The 22,573-nt window shown below is 38.5% G+C and overlaps 1 protein-coding gene, 2 long non-coding RNA genes and 1 pseudogene across 3 annotated transcripts in view; all 4 read left to right on the top strand.

The window, feature by feature from the left end:
- The window catches only part of LOC143888370 (uncharacterized), a 30,357-nt gene extending 19,552 nt beyond the window's left edge, over positions 1 to 10,805 (top strand). Inside the window, exon 5 of the mRNA XM_077392760.1 lies at positions 10,504 to 10,805. Coding sequence (XP_077248875.1) covers positions 10,504 to 10,805 — 302 coding nt within the window. The remainder of the gene's footprint in view (positions 1 to 10,503) is intronic.
- A 1,032-nt stretch (positions 10,806 to 11,837) lies between these two features.
- On the top strand, positions 11,838 to 12,217 carry LOC143882451 (uncharacterized). The gene is made up of 3 exons (XR_013252242.1): positions 11,838 to 11,914; positions 11,991 to 12,083; positions 12,162 to 12,217. It is a non-coding gene; the product is annotated as an uncharacterized LOC143882451 (long non-coding RNA).
- A 163-nt stretch (positions 12,218 to 12,380) lies between these two features.
- On the top strand, positions 12,381 to 13,033 carry LOC143882444 (uncharacterized). The gene is made up of 3 exons (XR_013252240.1): positions 12,381 to 12,668; positions 12,760 to 12,834; positions 12,934 to 13,033. It is a non-coding gene; the product is annotated as an uncharacterized LOC143882444 (long non-coding RNA).
- A 1,694-nt stretch (positions 13,034 to 14,727) lies between these two features.
- Positions 14,728 to 20,311, top strand: LOC143888365 (pleiotropic drug resistance protein 1-like; annotated as a pseudogene).
- Positions 20,312 to 22,573: the final 2,262 nt, after the last annotated feature.

Genomic DNA, 22,573 nt, shown 5'->3' with positions numbered 1-22,573 from the left:
ATTAGCCCTTTTGAAAATTAATTATGAAACCTAATTTGAATTTTCTTCACTTGATTAGATATGTGGTTAGTGCAAATATAATTAAAGACATAATGAAATGCCAAACCAAAAAGCAATAATGAACGTGCAAGAATAAGAGATGACACACCGATATATAGTGGTTCGGGCAAAGCCCTACTCCACTCTTCTTAAGATCGTCCTTAAGGATTTCCACTATTGGAGACCTCCACGATGCCCGGCTCCGAGGCGATTACACTTCCAAGGGATATTAAATAAGGATGCCTTTGCACCTTTACAAAAGACTCTCCTTCTCCGCCGAGTTCTAAGCGGTGCTCCCTAGGGTATTAAGGAGGATGCCCTAGCCACCTTTACAAGAAATAGAGATTGAATAGCTTGGCTTCTCTTGAAAGCTTGATGCATTTTGTAGTCCCTTGATTGCTCTTCAATGATGGTTGCAAGTGAAAGCTCTAAAAATCCCAACTCAATAAATTTGCAAGTGCAAGGTAAGTTTGGGAAAAATCAAATTTTAAGCACAAAATGGGTTACAAGTTTTCTTCAATGCTTAAGGAGGTTTTCAAATCATCAAGAGAGAGGAAATGAATCATCTAGATGTTGTATATATAGCCTCTCTATAGAATATGACCGTTTGGGGGTGGCAATAACAAAAATCAAAAATTTATTCAAATCCCAACGGCTATATTCTCACCTGTCGCGAGGTTCTCGGAGTTCCGAGAACCATTCTCGGAGCTCCGAGAAATTCTCGGAGTTCCGAGAAATATTCTCAGAGTTCCGAGAGAACGGCCAGAAGAACAAAATATTCTACTGGACCATTTCTCGGAGTTCCGAGAAAATGGCCAGAAGCTACTGGACCATTTCTCGGAGTTCCGAGAGAACTCTCGGAGATCCGAGCTCGGAGCTCCGAGAAAAATCTCAGAGTTCCGAGAAGCCTAAAAAATCAGCAGTTTTTGTATTTTTTGCTTATTTGATTTTTTGGCTTTTGGAACTCAACTCCTTTGATAATTTTGGAATGTTTATGAGGGTCCCAACATGTTGGTCCACCACATAATCATTCACTAATCCATTTTAAGTTCTTTAAGTGTTTTTGAAAACTATTTTTTAAAACACTTTGCCTTGACTTGAAAATCTAAAGAGAAAGGATGTACAATGATACCTATGTAGCTTTCAACTTCTCTTTAGTCTTGGTCTTCAATTGATCTTCCATCTTGTGTATACTTGCTTGAGAGATGATGTGAGCTCCACATAGCTCCTTTGACTCTTGTGTTGGTACGTCTTCAAGCATGACCATGTAGTGTGTTGGTTTCATCATTGATCAATCCTATCTTAAACACAACACTTCAAAGCAAATTGATTAGTATTCAATAACACAATCAATTATGTTTAGAATCATCAAAACAAGATAGGAGAGTAGACCCTTGGGCTTACATGACTCATCACAGAAGATGATTTGGGGTTCAGTAATGGGTTCTAAGGCACATATAAGGGTGAGAGGGTGAAACTCAGAATCTCCTATGGTTATGGCATTAACGGCAGGAGGAGGATTAGCATGACCAGGTAGCGGATTTTGAGTAACATTGGGTCTTGGCTGGAATGCAATGACTTTCTCATCAATGAGTTTCTGAATTCTAAATTTCAAGGCAATGCAGTTGTTAGTAAGATGACCAGGACCCCTGTGATACTCACAGTGTTGGTCAGCTCGCCAATTTGCAGGTAGAGGATTCGGGGGAGGCCGGATGGTAGGTAGGGTTATGCGACCTGAGGCAAGACACTGCTTAAGTACTTCTGAAGATGGAATAGGAAGAGGGGTAAATTCTACCTGGGTTCGTTGCCGAGGTGCGGTCGCGGATTGGGCATAGTCCATCACTAGAGGTTCTTGGGACCTAGAGGACTGAGCATTGGAACGAGAAATATTACTAACTTGGGCTGGAGGGGACTTTTTGAAATCTCTGGTGTTTGGGTTGCTACGGTTGAATACACCTTGAGCCATAGCCTCTTCTATCTTGGTGCCTGCCACGATGAAGTGTTTGAAGTCTGGAAAATATTGCAATGACATGTGATACTGGAGTTGGGGGGAAATATTTTTCATGATTATTTGAACCTGCTCTTCCTCAGAAGGGCGCTCCATCATCTGGGCTGCTAGTCTCCTCCATCTTTTCACAAAAATTAGAAAAGACTCCCTCGAGTCTTGCTTGGTTCTCTCTAAATCCTTTCTAGTGATTTTCGTCCCATCATCATATTTGAATTGCCTGATGAATTGTTCACCGATATCCTTCCATGTCCTATAACGAGTCTTGTCTAAGACCATGAACCACCTTCTAGCAACCATGGTTAGAGAAACCGGGAACAACTGAGCCATTTGTTCGGCAGATAGACCTTGAGGCTGGCACATGATAGTGAACATTTGCAAGTGTGTGATCGGACAACCCACACCATCATATTTGTCGAAATCTGGCATTTGAAAATTAACAGGGGGACAGATTTCGAGAAACAATGTAAGATCACTTGGGTTGAAACCACCCTGGTCCTGAAGCTGGATGTCTTGAACTTTCTTGGTAAGACTTTCTAATTTCTCCATAACCGTCTTATCAACCGCTGACTGAGAAAGCTTACTGTGACCTTCGCTGTACTGTTCTTTTTCTAACTCTTCTTCGGTTTTATCTGGGATAGGGATGAACACTGGCTGGGCAGGTGCTGCTGAAGTAGCTGTATGGTGCATAGGCCCTTTATCTTTAGAAGATGATGGCGCCAACTTCTCGGAAAGCTGGGCCTTGATAACTCGGTTCTCCTCTTTGAGCGCTTGAAGTTGCTGGAGAATTAAGGCAAGAGTATCGGTAACAGCAATAGGTGGAAGATTATCTTGGTTTTCTGCCATTGGCGAGGATGAGGATGAGAAAGGAGGAGATACTGGGGTTCTCAGAGAAGGTGGCGGGGATATAGATTTCCTCTCCAATTGTGAAGAGATCCGAACCCAAGGAGTAATGGGGTTAGCTATGGTGTTTACTGCCCTGAAATATTTGAAAGACATATTTTAAAATCAGAAAGAAGTAGACAATGATGCACGCATAGCCCAAGATAATGAGAGAGAAAGATGAACTTTATTGATCAATCATTAAAGCTTAAGTACAGGGTTCATTCTTTCAAAGATAAACGGATAAGTTTAAACATGGAACTAAGCATTCTTTTTATACTTCTTCTTCGGACGACAATCTTCCTCAGCTGACTCTTTTAAAGGTTTGATGATTATGACATCTCAAGCAGATGAAACGGCTTTGACAATCTTGGGCTTGAGATCCTCAGGCGGATAAAAATGACGAAGGGGAGGCACAATAGATTGGTCCCTTCCATACTGACGCAGGATCCTGGCAGGAACATAAAAGGAAGTCTTTTTTAGACCAAGAAGGCGAACGTAGTTAGCTTCTCCGGTGTTGAAGACAGCTTCTTGGATTCCAGGAATTTGCCAATAAATCTGATCTTGTTGGCGAGAATTTAACCATTCAACCCAATCGCTTTTATGATAGAAAGAAACATCATGACGCCATTCACTGAAGGTGTATAACGTATGATCGAAATGGACAGGAGCTGTAATTTTTAGCTTGTGGCACAACCACATCTGGAGTAATGCAGGACATCCTGAGAAAGACCCAACGAAAGAGCGAACGTAAGAGGCTGGACCTGAGCTGGCACGAAGGCGAGCCATATCATCCAATCCATTGAAGGTTTCTGCAAGTATAGAAGGAATTGGATTGGCGCCACGATCCATTTGATCAACGAGGTCCAAAAGAATAGCTGACGCAAAGCGAGAAGGCTGGACAGTGAGGAACCTGGCAAAGGAGCAAAATCTCAAAGCGCAACGTCGGGCTTTTTGAATATCAACAGCACAAATGTGTCCAATAGGAGGGTAAATGTCAATCAGTTGTTGCATGGACACTTCTTGGCCTTTCATGAAAGAGTTCATGGATTCATCTGGATTATTCATCAAGCGAAGGAACAAAGGACGATAATCTGGTATACAGGATGGCTTCACCAGAGGGCCATCCACAGGATATTCCAATAAGGCACACCATCATTCAAAGGTGGGACACATTTCTTGGTTGCCAAAACGGAAGACATGATGATCGGGATCCCAACACTCTGATGCGGCATAAAGTAATCCCCAATCGAGCTTAATGGTTGCCACGTAGCAGAAGAGATTTTTCTCTTGCTCACTTATGGCATAGATGTGAGATTCTCCTAATGTACCACGGATCCAATCAACAATTGTACGAGTAGACATGATGCCTGTAAGCCAAGAGAAGGGTTACAAGAATGATCAGGATTTATATGAACACGAGATTGGGATAAGTTCCTGCTAGTACAAAGAAAGTATGAATACATGATCGAATCACATGATAGAAGATTGAAAGACGTACGATCAAGAGATGAGATGAGATAGCATAAGATTGCTTTCAACGGATAGATCATGAATGACTAATCCTATGAGATCTTTGAAAATGATGGGATTTATATCCTAACCCCAAAGGGAGAGTTTTTAATCTTCGCACATTTTAACAGTGTTACCTGAAGGCATCAAACCCTAATCCTAATCTAGCAGAGTGGAGAGAGGATCTCGACTCATGACTTTGTTTGTGCACCTAAGGACCGATCGTAGCCATTGGAAGATGGACCATGGCCTAATCTAGACACAAATGGGTAGGATATCCTAAGCTAGGTTCACACACGTGATGCACATGTGTTCGTATACTACATGCATGTGTGGGTTAATCTAGGGGTAAGGCCAAGACTTCCCTTAGCGCGAATCCGTGTTCGATATACTGTACCAGTGTCCGGCGTATCAGTACGTGAACAAGAGATCCGTTTACGCACCATAAGGTGCTAGGCTAAGGGTGGAATGCTTCTCTAGCACAGAGGCACCAGGTGATGAAATCCCAGTCAACCATGCTAGATAACACTCCGGGTTCCTAAAATAGGATGTGTGTGCATGTGAGATGCAAGGGTTTAGATGCAAGTGATGTAAGTGTGTGCAATAAGTTCGCGCAATCTATGATGCCTTCAGGTTTTGTTAGATTAAGTTTGAGTATGATGTGATAAGAAAATAAAACAAGACAAACTAATTTAACAAGTATATGAGAGATAGAGTTTTTATGAGCCAGTTAAATTAAATTCAAATGAGTTATCCTTCGGAATTGTAATGAAGTTAGGTGATCCCCAGCAGAGTCGCTAAACGGTGGGGCGCGAGCCGCCACGCTCTCTCTTGGTCTCTCGTACCCACGCGATTGGCGTGTGCATTTTTATTATTGATTTTAATTCATCTTTTATGTGAACTTGGGATCACTAAGGCAATCCTAATTCCTCACAAAAGAGACTGACAAAGTCGCCACCTAGATGTGGGATCTAGGACAAAGACGGAGTCTCATTCTGATTTCTCATTCCTTGTGGGCCTGTACAACTACGGTGTCCCATCCTTATTGAGTCCGTACAGCTACGGTCTCTTAGCCCTTCGAACCCGTACAAATATGAGGCCTCATTCTTTTTTAATCCATTCGAAATGATATCTCGTGTCCTTTGAATCCATATAAATATGTCTGAGCCCATCCAAAAATGATGCTTCATTTTCATTAAAAATCTTTCAAAAGTCATCCATTATTCTCTATAAGACCATTTGAAAATGGCGTCTCATTTCCTTTGAAACCGTTCAAAAACGGTATTCCTTTCCCTCCGAAAATCCGTTTGAAAATGGTATCCCATTCCTTCATTGCTCGTTCAAAAACGGCGCCGCATCATAATCATCTTTTGTTCTGGATTGCAAGATTTTCGCACCCAGAGTAAATCTGATTCTCCGTTATTCTAAACTGCCATCTCATGGTGTTTAGAGTAAATGATTTTGATATATGTTCAAATTCTAGGATTTCATCTAGGGTCTTGCATTATGTTAGGTTGCATTGTGTCTAGGGAGTCCTTTGTCGATCAAAGCTACACAAAATGGCACTGTCACTTTTGCTTTGGTATTCGATGACTACGTCATCTCTACCAAAGAAGGGCATCTGTAGACACCCCCATTTTTCTCCGCTTTAATCAGCAAAGAAGTTAGTGTTTTGCTATCCGTTTTCCATCGTTTTCCATTCCTGTGTCCGCCTCTTATGTTTTCTCGATCTTGTCGATCATTTCTGCCATGTTTCACATTTTTCCGATGAGTGTTGAGAAGGGTTATTCACAAAAAGCTAAACAAGAGAGAATTTGTAACCATTGAGTGGGCCCGCCTTGAACATGTCGATGGAATGGGATCAAGCAAGTGTGACCCACATTATCATCTTGCTTAAACTTAGGTCAAGCAATGGAACCATACATTTTTCCATGGAAAATGCATTTCGGCTTTATTTGGAATTAACACTGAAACATTAATTTCTATGAGAAGGTGCCCATGTGTTTTAAGCCATGGGATGGGGTCCACCATGTGCCCAACATGATGTGGACCCATCACCATATCTGTAAAACATTCAGACAAATTGGAATGGGCCGCCATGATAAAAAGTTTTAACACTGGTAGGGTCATTATCATTGTGGGGCCAACTATTGATGGTCCATAATTTTCCCCAGCCCATGCACCCAGCATGTGCGGACCCGCTTATGTTCTTCCCCCAGATTCGGCTTTTGTAAATGGGTCCCGTGGATACAAAAATCAAAAGTCCATTCTAATTTGTGGTTCGGTTGTTATTGGGAGCAAAATGTAAAATTATGCATGTAGGGACCACAAGTGTGGGATGTACCCTACTTGGGAAACATTCCTAGTTTTTGTTTTACTCTTTACTATAGAAGGCTGATTCCCTCTTGTTGGAATTGTTTCTAAAAAACTTGCCCCCTCATTCTATAATGACACTACTCACTTGCTTTAATGTTCATAGCTAATTACGAAAGTGAGAGGTGTCATTGCCAAGAGAGGCAAGTCATGTTTTTTTTCTCTCTCTCTAAAAAAGAAATAAATGGAGGTAATCTTTTCTTGCCCACTTCGAAGGGTCTTTTAATGGCAATTTCTATAAAAAACGATAGCAATGACACTCTAATTGTGGCAGCCTTCTCTAATTACGGCAATTGCCAGTCCAGTAGAGAATATAACCCAATTCTCCACAGGAAAAAAAAAAAAACCATTCTCCACGGTTCTGGGTCATCTCCGAATACCCTCTGTTTTTCTCTCCTCAAGCAAGCAGTGGTTTTGTTTTAAAAAAGACAAAAGAAAAAAATAGAGTACCGGTGTTTCCATCTCCCTCTCTCCCTCGATGTTACTCTCCCCATCTATCTCGGTTTTCCCTCACCCTATCTCTCTGTCTGTCTCTCCCTCACCCTCTGTCTCGGTCTCTCTCTATTAATCTCACCCTCATCAGCCCACCAACATATAGAAAATAAAAATAAAAACAAAAAACAAAAACAGAGTATTGTTTTTTTTTCTATCTCAGTATCTTTATCTACATATTTCTGTCTCATTCACTCATTCTCTATATTTCTCTCTATCTTTCTACTCCTCTCTATCAACCTCTCTCTATCATCCTCTCTCTCGGTCTCTCTCTCTATCATCCTCCCTCTCGTTCTCTCTAGTACTCTCTCTCGGTCTCTCTCTATCTCTCTTTATTATTCTCTCTTGATCTCTGTCAATCTCTTATTCACTCTCTCAACTCACTCTCTATATCTCTCACTCTCTACCTCTCTCAACTCTTTCTGTTATCTCTTGCTCCTCACTGCGACTCTCACACTCAACAAAGGAACGGCACTCTCACACTGGTAAAGAAAAACAAGAAAAAAAAGAAAGAAAGCGGAGCGGATCGCACGTCGGCGAGATTTTTCAGATTTTTCGGCTTTTGGATTCGGCGAGGATCTCTATCACAGGTAGGTGCACTATTCTCAGATTTTTCCAGGATTATTTGGTATTTTTTTATATATATTTTTGCATGATTTTAACATTTAATTGAATTTAATTCAATATTATATGTGTGTGCTCAAAATCATGATCTACATGAGTGTTTCAATTCCGATTCGTCTCGAAATTTAATACACTGATCTATTTAATAGACTAAAATAACCATCGGATCAGATCGGACATTGGATCAAAGGATTTCGAAAATTTGAGTGAAGAATGGAATTTCATTTAAAGTAATGACTGAGAAATTACGAAATTTAAAAAAATAGCTATCTCAGGATGATCTATTTTTTGGAATTTTAAAATTTTTTTGTGTTCATCACATCAGAACAAGAATAAAGGGCATTTTCCGAAGTCGTAATTTTCTCAAAAATCATGTTTTAAAAAATAGAAAACTTTTCAAAAACATCTTTTTGAAGAAGAAAAATGGAAAATATACTAAATAGATTCCAAAATTAATGAAATTTCGTGAAAAACTAATATAATGCCGATACATTCTACCATGAATTTTAAAAGATTTTTGGATTTTATTTGGTATATTATTTGATGCTTTCTTTGAAAAATATCAGATTTTGTGAGATTTTTGACTGACATCAAATCACAATTAAAATTCTCAAAATTTTCACAGTAGTATTATATTCTATATTTCATTCTTCTGTAAAATTTTCAAGTGATTTGGAATTTTTTTCCTAAGAGATGTAGTGTAAATTCATAATCTTGTCTAAAACTTCAAAAATCCGAAATTGATAGTAAATAGTATCTAAAATTCATGAAAATCTCACAGCATACTATGTTTACTCATACCTTACTACTGTAGAAATTTCAATGAATTTAGATTTCTATTTCTAATAGTTTCTGTGTTATTTTTGCAATCTGATCTCAATGTTATTAAATCAAAAATAAATAGGAGCTTAATATAAAAATCTGTAAAACTCTTCCAGTAAGCTACATACATTCCCGTCTTGTTTTTGTAGAAATTTTAGTTTATTTCAAATTTTTTTGCAATAAGTTCACTTGTAAATCACTCATATGGTCTGAAATTGATAAAATCCACTAAATATTGAAATTAATTAAAAATCATTATGAAAATTTCTAAAGAACCTTAAATTTCTGTCACATGTTCACTCCTTAATCCATTGAAACAGAAATCTTAGGATCCTTAGATTTCTCTGGTAAAATGGACAGTGCATCCATAATCGTATCTCAATTACAATCGATCTTTGACAATTTGAATATTTAAGCTATAACATGTTATTGGCTCCGAGGTTTACTGTCCACGAAAATCCTGAGATATGCCAGGAAATAAGGTGCTATAACTTAAGTATTAAATTGCACAAGGAAAGAGCGCACGATTCCCTTCCGTGGATGCTATTCGAGGCCGAAATTGGTGAACCATAAAACCTTTGGTATTCCTTAAATGTCCAGAAACCGAAAATTCTTGAAATCTGAAATTCATTAACTTCAAGAACTTGAATCGATTTACCTCATGTCTCTCGGAACCGTTGGATTACGGTTTCTGTCATAAGAACCATTAGAGCCCTATTTAGGAACACTTACGTCATGTTGTGTCCTAGGTTTTAGGGAGTCCTAGAGTTAGGAGTCCAGCCTCATCACGGACGTTTGCTATGGATAGCAACCGTGCCATAGGTCTAGTCACACTAGTCACCCAATCTTTCCCTAGGACAAGCCTAGTTACCTAGGATGTAGGTTAACCTGCATTAGTCAAAGGGACAATTTGCATTTAGATAGGATCATATAGCATCTTAGATGAAATCCTAGGATAATAAAATCCTCAACTCGAATTCAATAACTTCTCTTAAAACAGTTGAAACAGTTAATCCAGTCTAGGTCGGTGTCTTAGTTGAGTTAGGCATAAGTAGCTTAGCTTAGGTGCACCGAACTACGTCGACTCTGATCCCAGTGAGGCTTGGGTACATATGCAGCTTGGATGCTTGATGGCATACCAATCACGAGTCGGCTCCACAACAAATTGTGGGGTTTTGTATATTAATTTTCTTGTAAATTCTTAATTAAATCACTTAGGACTTTCCATGAAATTAGAATTTTAGGAGAACTTTCACTTAGATTGAATCCAGACAAATTAATAAATCAAGATACACATTTAGGATTCACATTGAAATTAGATCATAGGATGCATGTCACATAGTTCGCACATCAACAAAGAGTTGAATGAGCCATTTAAAATAAATTTAAAAGAGTTAACTTTTGGAATTGAAGACCGATTATCGGGCAGGAATGGTGCATGTGGTGGATAACTCCCCATACCTTCCATTCTTGTAACCAGGTAACGAGTCTAGATTTCTGGTTAATTATGGGTCCTAGATCCCACATCTAGGTGGCGACTCTGTCAGTCTCTTTTGTGAGGAATTCAGATTGCCTTAGTGATCCCAAGTTCACATAAAAGATGAATTAAAATCAATAATCAAAATGCACACGCCAATCGCGTGGGTACGAGAGACCAAGAGAGAGCGTGGCGGCTCGCGCCCCACCCCTCTCGCAGGATCGGGTCCCACAACGTCATATTTATAAAAATGAGCCTTTTGTCTTTGCATCTCAAGCTGAGCAAGTATTCTACGTGCAAGATCACTCCGGTAATAAAGACTGGCATGTGGTTGTGAAGACAAAACCTAGGGACTTGTATGAGGTACATGGGAACAATGATGAGAGAGATGTCCAGACTGAGGCAGCAGAAATCCAAAATTTGGAAGACGTAAATAGCTGGGAACGAATAGATATAGTAGGGACAAAAATTGATGAACCATTGGAACAATTGACCCAGGCAATACCAAATGATGAAGAATGTGATACAGATTCAGATGATAGTGACGGCGATGAGAGTCCCTTTGCCAACGATAAATAAACGGGATCATATCTCTTTCTCTATTTGGTGTACTGCTTTGATGGTTGATTTGTTTGAATTTTGACAAAATGTCGCTCTTTTCTTAATGTTCTTACATTTGTAGACTTTGTGTAGTGGAACACTTGTACCTGTTCTTTTTCTAAGAAATGGTTGAGGGGGTATCATATTTGGGAGTTTTGAATCACTAAATGTTGCTCTATTCTTAATGTTCTTAAATTTATAGGCTTTGCTTACTAAAATACTTACACCTGCTATCTTTTGAAATTTGATGGATACATGATCATCTCCACTTAAATGTCAAATCGTTAAATTGTTATCAATTTGCAATAGTTGTATGCTTATTATTTAAGATATCAATCTCAATTGTTAATCATGTACAGGTGATTAGACATGAGGAAACGCAATCTCACTATGCCACCCTCACATTCTCAGGCCCAAGATACACATGATGATTCCCAGGTAGGTCAGGAGGATGAGCAGACCGAGGATCTGGATGACCAGGTCAGGCACTTGCATACACAGTCCTCCTCTGTTCCTGAGACACAGGATGTTGCCTCCTCGTCGAGGAGGTCTTGGAAGAGTCGTGGTCCCACTTACTGCAAAGATACATGGGGACGCCCTAGAACCCAAAGGAAGAGAGTAGTGTTTAATAAATTTGGCCAGCCCGTAGGAAAAATAGGGAAAAAATTCACAAATTTCTTGGGCACTGTAGCAAGACTTGGTGCTAAGTTACCAATTGACCACTTCGACTGGAGGCAAGTGCCTAACGAAAAGAAAGAAGATGCGTGGGAAGTTGTTCAGGTACGATGAAAATAAATTGTATTATTAACTTCCTACAAGTTATTTTAGGAAGCTAGTATTATTTTGATTTTAAATTTTGTTATAATTCCATGGTATTAAAGACTTCTTACATGTCAATTTAGGATTACTATGATGTTGATGAGATGCATAAGAGTTGGACATTGAGTAATATCGGTACAAAATGGAAAGACTGGAAGTGTTATTTGAGAAAAACTTACTTCGATCCTGGTTTTCCATGCACGGATGATAGAGTAATTGGTGACCAGTGGACGGGTCTCTGCGCCCATTGGCAGTCATCGCTTGCTCAGGTAAAATGCAATCTTATTTTGGTTTTAACATTAATATAAAAAAATTAACATTATTATATTTGGTTGCTAATTTCAGAAGCGCAGTATAACGAACAAGGCTAACCGATCCAAACAAGTGATGATGCACACAAATGGGACTCAGAGCTTCGCATGTAAACGCTATGATCTGGTAATTTCATGAACTTCTAATTTAATTCCTCAGTTATATATTGGTTTTGACATGATAAAATTGTTTTCATGTTGACAGGAGAAAGGAAGTGGCAAGGTTCTTAGCCGCCCTGAACTATTCAAGCTTACTCATACAAAGAAAAATGGGAAGATTGTTGATAAAGCGTCAGAGGATCTGATAGTATGTTATTAAATATAATGTTCCAATACTATATGCTATTTTTTTATTTATTTGGCCGGTTTTATGTTAAGCTTTATTTCTATTGTTTTTTTTTCTTATTTTCAGAAAAAGTTTACACAGTACGAGATGGAGTATCCTGAGTCTTCCAGTAGCAATGTTGCAATTTCCAGAGACGACGCCTTTGCCCATTTCATGGGATCAGAGAGACATGGCAGGGTACGGATGATGGGGTTTGGTACGACCCCAACTGATTGTTTTGGGCCATCACCGAATCGCATGGATTATTGGAGAATGATTGAAGAAGAGCGAAATGACAAAGAACAAATTAGGGAGGATTTTCGCCAGTTTAAGGATGAGGTGACCCAGCAGCTTCAGAATTTCATGTCAAATTTCAGTGGTAGCCAGGTAATGTTTGAAATTATGTTGCGTACAAGTAAGATACAAAATTGTAAAATGAGTTTTTTTACATAACGTTTCTATTTTATAATAATTTTAGAATACTGCCGATGCGACTCCATCACGAGATGTGACTTCCCCCCCTGCAAGTCACCCGCCTTGCTCCTCCACATAGGTATAATTGATTTTACATTTTCATGCAGCTAATTCCAATACTTGATTGCTATCATTGACTGTGTAATTTGCAAGTTTTCATTTCCTTAATGTTGCCTAGGTTATTTTGATGAGCTTGGCACGACCGGGGATTGAATTGGCCAAAGGACTTCTTGTGAGCGAAGATCCGGCGACGATAGTTGATGGCACACCGATTGGGCCTGGATTTTCTCTTGTTAGTGTCAGAGTTATAATAGTGGGCGATGAACTTCTGATAAGACCATCAGGACGACGGAAAACTATTAGAGACGTGGCTGGAGGACATGTCGTTTGGCCATCTTTTTGTGTAAGTTTATGATATAATTTTGGTTTTTAATATATTTTTTTATCATATATTTACTAATCGTTTTCGTTATTTTTGTTTTTTTTACTTTCTTTGCAGGTTAAAGAAGCACCGAGCAATTAAGTTACTTTTATGTTTGTAGTACCTTTTTGTAGTTATGGACTTGGATGTTATCTGTTTTTTGTAGTTATGGATGATGAGTGACATCATCATTGGGGACATGCTAATCTATAGATAATCTTCATGTGAACAGTGGTTGGGGATATGCTAAACTCTTGTATCCGATTCCAAATTTTTTGTGTGGACGAGGTAGTAAAGGAATGATTTTGCTGGTGGTCATATTATTTTTGCTTAATGATTTTTATATCTTATGTGTGCATAAATAAGGAGGTTGATATGAACAACTGATCAGGTAGCAAAGGGATAGGAATTGCATTCAGCATTGTTTATTCTTTACTTTCCATTCTGATGTAATTTTTCTTTACTTTCCTTGATGTAACTTTTACTTTTAGTTTTCTTTAGGAATTCAGTGTAAATAAGAAGTTATCAAGTTGTGGATGGGTCATGAGTCGAGAGTTGAGAAGTTGTTGCTCACTTTCCCTACAGACACGAGATCAACGATGAGAAAGGTAGTTCCCATCTACTAGCATTAGCATTTGATATAGAAATGCTGAGATAGATAGTTTTTAGTAATATTAGCATTTGCTCACTTTCCCTGAAATTCATGTCTCTAGCAAGTGTAAATTTGGGAATTTGGCATATATTTTAGTATGCCTTCATGTGTTTATTGTGTTTATGTTGAGTGTTCTTAGATTTCTCTTGCTTCTTAACATAACAGGTAAGGACAAACTCTTGCCATGGATTAAAAGACTTGAGATTGCTATTGATTGTGCTCAGGGTTTGTGGTTTCTTCACACATATCCTGAAGGTTGCATTGTTCACCGAGACATCAAGGTATGCTGATATATACTTGATTCTTCACATCACATTATCATGTTTATCATATAATACATGTCTGCTATATAATATTTGACTATTATATGAATGTTTCTATATGTGTATGTATATATATTTGTGATTATACGCACATGTTTGTGTGTAATGTATGTATATATACTCAAGAAAGCATGCAGCATTGAATTGAGAAAACCATGATACAAAACAATCATTCCAATTGCTTTCTTTTCCCTGTATTGTGTCTGGTTGGTTCCTGGTTGAGCTTGACCAGGACCCAAGTTTTGGAGCCGATTCTGTAGTCATTTACAGAATCAAATCTTTGAGAAGTTTCACCACGTTGGGAATGTATCTCTCCTAAGGCTGGATTCGAGATATGAGCTTTGTAATTTATCAGGTCACACCTAGATCATCAGGCACTTGCTCTTGTTACTTTTAGGGCAGTAAAAGTCCACAAGCATCTGCTGATGATTCATTTTGTCTATGTTTCTATGCTACATGGAGTCTTCCAAATCGGTGACGTACCTGTGTCGGATTCCAATACTTTAGGATTCACCACAACACTTCTTTACCTCATTAATCTATTTTTTTCTATATACAACAAATTTACAAACCCGTATGGGGTTGGCACATTTCTTGATACCATGGTTTATTTGGAAAAAGTATAGTGAATCCAATTCTAAATTCTTTTTTGTTTCATCAGGTAACATCAAAAAAAGATCAGCAGCAATACTGGGCATATAAAGATGAGCCATATACTTTCATTTCTGTCAGTGAATTTGCAGATGCATTCCAATCATTCCACATTGGTCATAAATTGGCAAATGAGCTTGGCACTCCGTTTGACAAGAGAAAAAGTCATCCTGCTGCTTTAACCACTTCTGAATATGGAATTAGTAAGAAGGAATTGTTGAAGGCTTGCTTCACAAGGGAGTGGTTGTTGATGAAGAGAAACTCTTTTGTCTACATCTTCAAAATGGTGCAAGTGAGTAATGTTGGAAACCATAATGCACCTCTTAAATTCTGAAATTCCAAACCTTATATTCTGTTTTCCTTCTGCTTTTACCTTTTAATTATTGCGTCCATCACGATGACGGTCTTCCTGAGAACTAAGATGCATCGGGACTCATTGAATGATGGTGGAATTTTTTTGGGTGCTTTGTTTTTTGCACTAGTCACTATTATGTTTAACGGATTTGCGGCGCTTGCCATGACCATTGCCAAGCTTCCTGCTTTTTACAAGCATAGAGACCTCCTTTTTTATCCTTCGTGGGCATACGCATTACCTGCATGGATCCTCAAGATTCCCATATCTTGTTCAGAAGTTGTTCTCTGGGTCGGCATGACTTATTATATCATTGGATTCGATCCAAATGTTCGAAGGTGAGACTTGAATGAAGTTGCCATCTAACTTCTTTAATGGTTGTGTTGAAAATATCTCTCCTAATGGATCCTCATCAATAACTGAAATTGTTCTTGTTGCAGGATGTTTAAACAATATCTGTTACTTTTATTGAATAGCCAGATGGCCTCCGCACTGTTCCGACTCATGGCTGCACTTGGTCGGAACACGATCGTTGCAAACACATTTGGGTCGTTTGCACTTCTTGTTATTATGACTCTTGGAGGATTCATCGTATCCCGAGGTACAATACATGTATTGAAAGAGTTATTTTCAACTGAAGGCTGAAATTTCAGTTTCTGGTTCAAATTTCTTAATATCTAAGATTGCATACATTTTAATTACATCCATGAAACATGAGTGGTTTGGATGTTGGTGGATATTTTAGTGGCTAACCTTGCTTCTTCTTCTTTTTCTGCAGATAATATTACGAAATGGTGGATCTGGGGTTATTGGATCTCGCCATTGATGTATGCGCAGAATGCAATTACTACGAATGAATTTCTTGGGAGAAGTTGGAGACATGTGAGAATCCTTGTTTTCAAACCAAAAAATGTTCTCTATATCTTTGAAAAGAGGAATTATTCATGATTAATTTTTGGTCTTTGCTACAGGTTATTTCTGGTTCAACGGAGTCCTTGGGAATTAGAATCTTGAAGACTCGTGGAATCTTTACTCATTCATACTAGTATTGGATTGGTGTGGGTGCATTGGTTGGATATGTATTTTTATTCAACGGCCTCTTCACCATGGCACTTGCTTATCTCAACCGTGAGTCCATTCATTTCAAATGCACTACATCAAAATTCTCAATACTCATTAACTAATTGTGGGGAAAATGTCTGCAGCACTGAGGAAAGGTCAAGCCATTTTATCTGAAGAGTCCTTGAAGGAAAAGAAATCAAACAGTAGTGGAGATGCTGAAGTTATTGAACTATCGTCTAGAGGAAGAAGCTCTGCCATATCCAGTGGTAAGCTCAGAGGGTTCTCTATATGCCTTTTTTTATTGCGTGGAGATCCTCTAAATAATCGAGTATAATTGCAACAGGTGATGAAACTAGGAGGGTAGAAGTCACCAGTGATAGCAATAGGAACAAGAAGAAGGGGATGGTTCTTCCATTTGAACCTCTTTCCATCACCTTTGATAATATAAGATACTCTGTAGACATGCCACAGGTAACCCTTGAGTCCTAGATAAATTATAAATTCATGTATGGGACCAGGAGTAAGATTCCGTATGAAACTGAATTTATATGTTGACCCTATAGGAAATGAAAGCTCAAGGTGTTCCAGAAGACCGATTAGAACTTCTGAAGGGCCTAAATGGATCTTTCAGGCCTGGAGTTCTTACAGCACTGATGGGCGTCAGTGGTGCTGGCAAGACCACTCTGATGGATGTGTTAGCCGGAAGGAAAACCGATGGATATATAGAGGGGAGTAAACCACCATGGTCAGTCTCTGTTGGTTGGATGTGCATTAATTACAGATGAGACCACATCTTCATTTGTTTGGGTTTTTAAGACATGGCTTAGAGCAATGTATGGAAAGCCTCCAGCGATAATTACTAACCATGACAATGCCATAGAGTCAACGATTGCTGAGGTGTTTCCCAAAATTTGTCATTGTTTTTGCTTATCACATATCTTGAAAAAAGTCCCTGAGGAACTAGCTGATGTATGTAGAGCTCATGATAATTTTATGAAGAAATTTGAGAAATGCATTTATGACTCTGTTACAACTGATGAGTTTGAAAGGAGATGGGAGAAATTAATTGCAAAGTTTAGCCTTGTGGAAAATGAATGGCTTCAATCTTTGCATGAAGATCGTCGACAATGGGTCCCAGCATATTTGAAGGACTCATTTCTTGCGGGGTTGCCTATATCCTAACGGAATGAAACTATAAATTCTATTTTTGATACGTACGTGACTAAGAAAACCACTATGAAAGAGTTTATAGAACAATATGAGATAGCTCTACAGAATATATGTGAGAAGGAAGCCCAAGCAGAATTCGAGACACTATAAAAAGCGCTCATTGAGGACGCCATCACCTTTTGAAGCACAGTTAGTGCCTGTATACACCAAAGAAATGTTCAAGAAATTCGAAATTGAAGTTTTTGGTATTGTTGCTTGTCACACAACAAATATTCAGCAGGATGGAGCAACCACAAAATATACGGTGAAGGATTTGGAAACGAAAAAGGACTACACAGTTATCTGGAATGGTTATGAAGCCAAAGTTTCTTGTATTTGTCGTTTGTTTGAGTTCAGAGGCTTTCTTTGCAGGCATGTGATGACAGTTTTCGTAGCATCAGGTTTATATAAGATCCCACCTCATTACATTTTGAAGCGTTGGACAAAGGATGCAAAGTGCACACATGTATTGGATGAAGGCTTTGTTGGACTGCAAGGTGATTGCCACAAATCTATTGTCCAACGTTCCCATGGCCTATATCAACAAGTCATACGATTTGCAGAGAAAGGGTCATTATCTAAAGAGGGCTATAATGTTGCATTGTGTGCATTACAAGAAGCACTGGAAAAAGTTGTTCTTGCAAATGACCTTGCACACCAAACAACGTCATCCAATTATAATCGCAGTCAAGACAAAGAAACACAAATGCAATTATTGCAACAAGGAGGGGCACAATGTCACTACATGCAAGGAGGTTGATCTCTCATCTGATGGTTTTGACATATTTTTAATCATGTTGAATTTACTTATTTTCTCAAGTGAATGCATTAACTTAAGTGGGTCTCTCATATCTGTTCATAGTACAATTAAATGTAGGAGTAACAGGAGTTGTCAACACATGTAATATGCTAGACAATGGGCAATAGATGGTTTAACGTGCCCCACCATAACTATGGTCAAATTACAATCTAAGTTAGCTGAATTTATAATTTACACTCTGTTATGTTTTTTGTAGCTGCAGAGAGCACGGACTTCCGTCAACCAATGCAGCATGTTACCATATATGAGGCCCTTCTCTACTCTGCATGGCTTCAATTGCCCACTGAAGTTGATACTGCCACACAGGAGGTTGGTGGAATATATCTTAATATGTTTTGTGTACTCCTTTCTATGAGTTTTCAACTGACTAGTAAAAATGTTGGCTGTAGATGTTTGTGGAAGAGGTCATGGAGCTTGTAGAGCTGACGTCATTGAGAGAAGCTCTGGTTGAGTTGCCTGGTGTGAATGGGCTGTCCACTGAACAACGCAAGAGGCTGACTATTGCTGTTGAGTTGGTCGCAAATCCTTCTATAATATTCATGGATGAGCCTACCTCTGGACTAGATGCGAGGGCGGCGGCAATTGTGATGAGAACTGTGAGGAACACTGTGGACACCGGAAGAACTGTTGTGTGCACAATTCACCAGCCCAGCATCGACATATTTGAAGCCTTTGGTGAGGTGAGGAATGACTGAAATGACTAAATTCTGATTTCTTTTGTGTTTAATCAGTTAATGAACTTGATCTTTATGTCTGTTCTGCTTTGGTTGCAGCTTATTCTTTTAAAACGAGGGGGAGAAGAAATATATGTAGGCCCATTGGGCTACAATTCTTGCCATCTCATCAGGTACTTTGAGATGAGTACAAAGAACAAGAAGAAACCGGGACCATTTGAAAAATAAAAATCACCATAATAGAGGTACTGATAGAGTCGGGTTTTATTTTATCAAGGGAATTAGTGGAGTCGCTAAGATTAAACACGGTTATAATCCTGCTACGTGGATGCTGGAGGTAAGTACCGTGACGCAAGAAGAGATTCTGGGGGTTAATTTTGCTGATATATACAAAAATCCAGATATTTTCCGGTGGGTTTACTTCTCATGGCCATATTTGAATACAAGCATTTGATTCTCTAATCTTTGCTTACCTTTGGAAAGTTTTACAAGAGAAAACAAAGCTCTGATTAATGAACTGAGTTCACCTCGTCATGGCTCGAAAGATCTGTACTTCCACACTAAGTATTTGCAGCCCTTCATCATACAGTGTGTAGCTTGCCTATGGAAACAGCACAAGTCATACTGGAGGAATCCACCGTACACTGCTGTGCGATTTCTCTTCACAACCTTCATTGCCTTGATGTTTGGGACGATATTCTGGGATCTTGTTTCCAAAACGTATGCTATTAGTTATCCATTTTTATTTCTTTGTTTCACACAATTTGTGGTCTAGATCAACATTTCCGTTTTGGATCATTAGCTAACTAGATCATATTGATATAATGGCGGAAATCAAATCACAGGAGTAGGCAACAGGATCTATTCAACGCAATGGGCTCCATGTATGTTGCAGTACTTTTTATCGGAATACAAAATGCCTCATCCGTCCAGCCAGTAGTGGCAGTTGAATGAACAGTATTCTACAGAGAGAGAGCTGCTGGAATGTATTCTGCTTTACCATATGCATTTGCACAGGTAGGCATATCATGTAAAATTATTTTCTATGAGACTTTCATATTTCATACTGTTACCTTTTGCTGTTTTATCTGTTTATAAGCATGCTGGGATTTTACATAGTGAATTCCCTTCTTAATTCTTCTTATTTCACTGCAATTTCAGTTTGTGATCTAGGTTCCATATATCTTGCTTCAGACTCTGACATACGGGATCATTGTCTATGCTATGATTGCATTTGAATGGACAGCTGCCAAGTTCTTTTGGTATATATTCTTCATGTTCTTCACATTTCTCTACTTCACGTATTTTTTATTAATTCCCATTTGCTCACAAGCATTTGTGCTCCCAAGCCAAAGTCCTCACAAAAGGCGGCAGTATTTCGGAATTTGCTGATCCTAAACTTAATGGGGAATACTCATTGGAGGCTTTTGAGCGTACCCTCAAGTTAGCTCTATCATGCACAGCACATACACAACAACGCCCATCTATGGAGCAAATTGTTATAAAACTAACAGAGGTATTGGATATCTCAAGATTCTCAACAAGTGGTGCAACTAATCATTTAGGTTTATCACCCTGAGCTTAGATTAGGTAAGATCAATGTATGTTTCTTAGCTATTTATATGTAAAAAAGGTAACATTTCATAATTTCAGTCTCCTGCACTGTAATCTGCTATTCTGCATTCTCCATAACTTATCACTAAAAAATGCAATGGTGTTTTATTACTTATGAATCTGTAAAATGATCTTACACACGTTCAGCGTTTCTGAATATGTACAGCAGGTTCTGAATATTTAAAATGGTGTTTTATTACTTCTGAATATGTACAACAGGTTCTGTATGTGTCACAGATATTCAGCTTTTCTGTTTTTTTTTTTAATTCATACATTTACCAGCGGTTATAACCGCTGGTATACTCGTGAGAACATCTCCTATACCCGCGGTTATGACCGCTGGTATATGTCTCAAGTTCACTAAATCACACCGATACAGCCCCGGTTCAAACTGCCGGATCTCGATATATACCCGCTTGTAATTACTACTGATATATACCAGCGGTCAAAACCGCTGGTATATATCTCTGGTTCCCTAACGACACTGAGATCTACCAGCGGTCCTAACTGCCGCTAATTATGATACTACGGTAGCGGTTTTAATAGCCACGGTCATAACCGCGGGTATATATCGTTATATACCAGCGGTTATAACCGCTGCTAAATGTGAAATATACACTAGCGGTTGTAATTGCTACGGTCATAACCGCGGGTATATATCGATATATACCTGCGGTTAAAACCTCTGCTAAAGTTGACAGATACACTAGCGGTGGTAATAGCTACGGTTTTAACCGCTGGTAAAGGATTCACCGACGGGACATACACCAGCGGAAAGGAACCCGCGGGTAAATTGTATAACAGCGGTGTTACCTAATATTAGCAGCGGTTGTGACCCCCGGTAAATATTGGTTTTGTTGTAGTGATGGGTAGTGAGCCCATACTTGCATTCGTTTGTTCTTACACTTGAATTTTTCTTTGGAATTTCCTCTCTTTAGCTCCATTTTCCGTGAAAATCCAGAAAACAACCTGGAACACTAAAAACAAAAAACATACCTTAGTAGTACCGCTCTAAACATGAAATATGCATGTTTTTCCTACCTACAATTAACACATAAATGTGCTCATCAGATTCCCCCATACTTAAGCTTTGCTAGTCCTCGAGCAAACAAAAAGAAAATAAACAAAAACTAAAACTAAAACAAAAATAACCTAACTCACTTTCATAGGAATCACGTTGCACTTAGCACGTGCAACAAGCCTTTAAACCCCTAGGTTACCCTAGTGGACGAGTTGTGTCTCGTGAGTGTTTGCAGTGAATACACACACAAAATTTTAAAATTAAACTTTCCGAAAATAACAAAAACTTATATTGTAAATCTTTAATATAGAATAAAGCTAAATACAATCCTTCCCTTTGCTTTAATATTTTACTCATGTTAGAAACTTCTAGAATATCCCCATACTTGATCTTTATTATCCCATTCTAAGTTGTGAAATTCGACATATATCTTAATTAATGAATCCTCCTTTATATTTTTCACACTTTGTCCCCATAGATTGGATTCTAATGTTATCTATGTTATAAAAGAATTTGAAGCAGAAATTTGATAGAAAATTGAACAATTATATGGTTCCACCTTTCATTCCACTTTCCCAATATGTTCTAAGAATTGTACTCAATTATTCCTCTACTGTCGTTGGCGTGAATGACATGCAGAGCTTGCACCAGACACCCAAGTTACTATGCAGTGTTGGAATTATTTTTACAATTTGCATATATCTTAAGGAATTGATGGAGTATGAGTTCCAAAATTTTGATCCCTGCAATGTCTTGACCTCTTAAGCTTTCTAGATGACCCATGTAACGAGCTTTTGGTCAATTACTCTGAAACTTGATAGCTTTAAGGAACTAGGTGTAGAACACCCCTTGGACTTACTTGCTCAAGTAAAAAAGGCTACAAGTCAAGACTAGATCAAAAGGTATTTTCTTTTTTTCACCTTTCTTTCCTTTTTCACTTTACCATATAAAAGCCAAAATTCTATTTCCTCATCAAATCTTTTATAAATAAGATTACAAAAGAAATCTAACCTATAAGT

This window comes from Tasmannia lanceolata, unplaced genomic scaffold, assembly GCF_043159265.1.
Source record: "Tasmannia lanceolata isolate RefF3 unplaced genomic scaffold, GAP_Taslan_0.1 ptg000002l, whole genome shotgun sequence".
Classification (NCBI taxonomy): Eukaryota; Viridiplantae; Streptophyta; class Magnoliopsida; order Canellales; family Winteraceae; genus Tasmannia; species Tasmannia lanceolata.
Note: the sequence above shows the minus strand (reverse complement) of the source record. Positions and strands in the feature narration are given on the sequence as shown.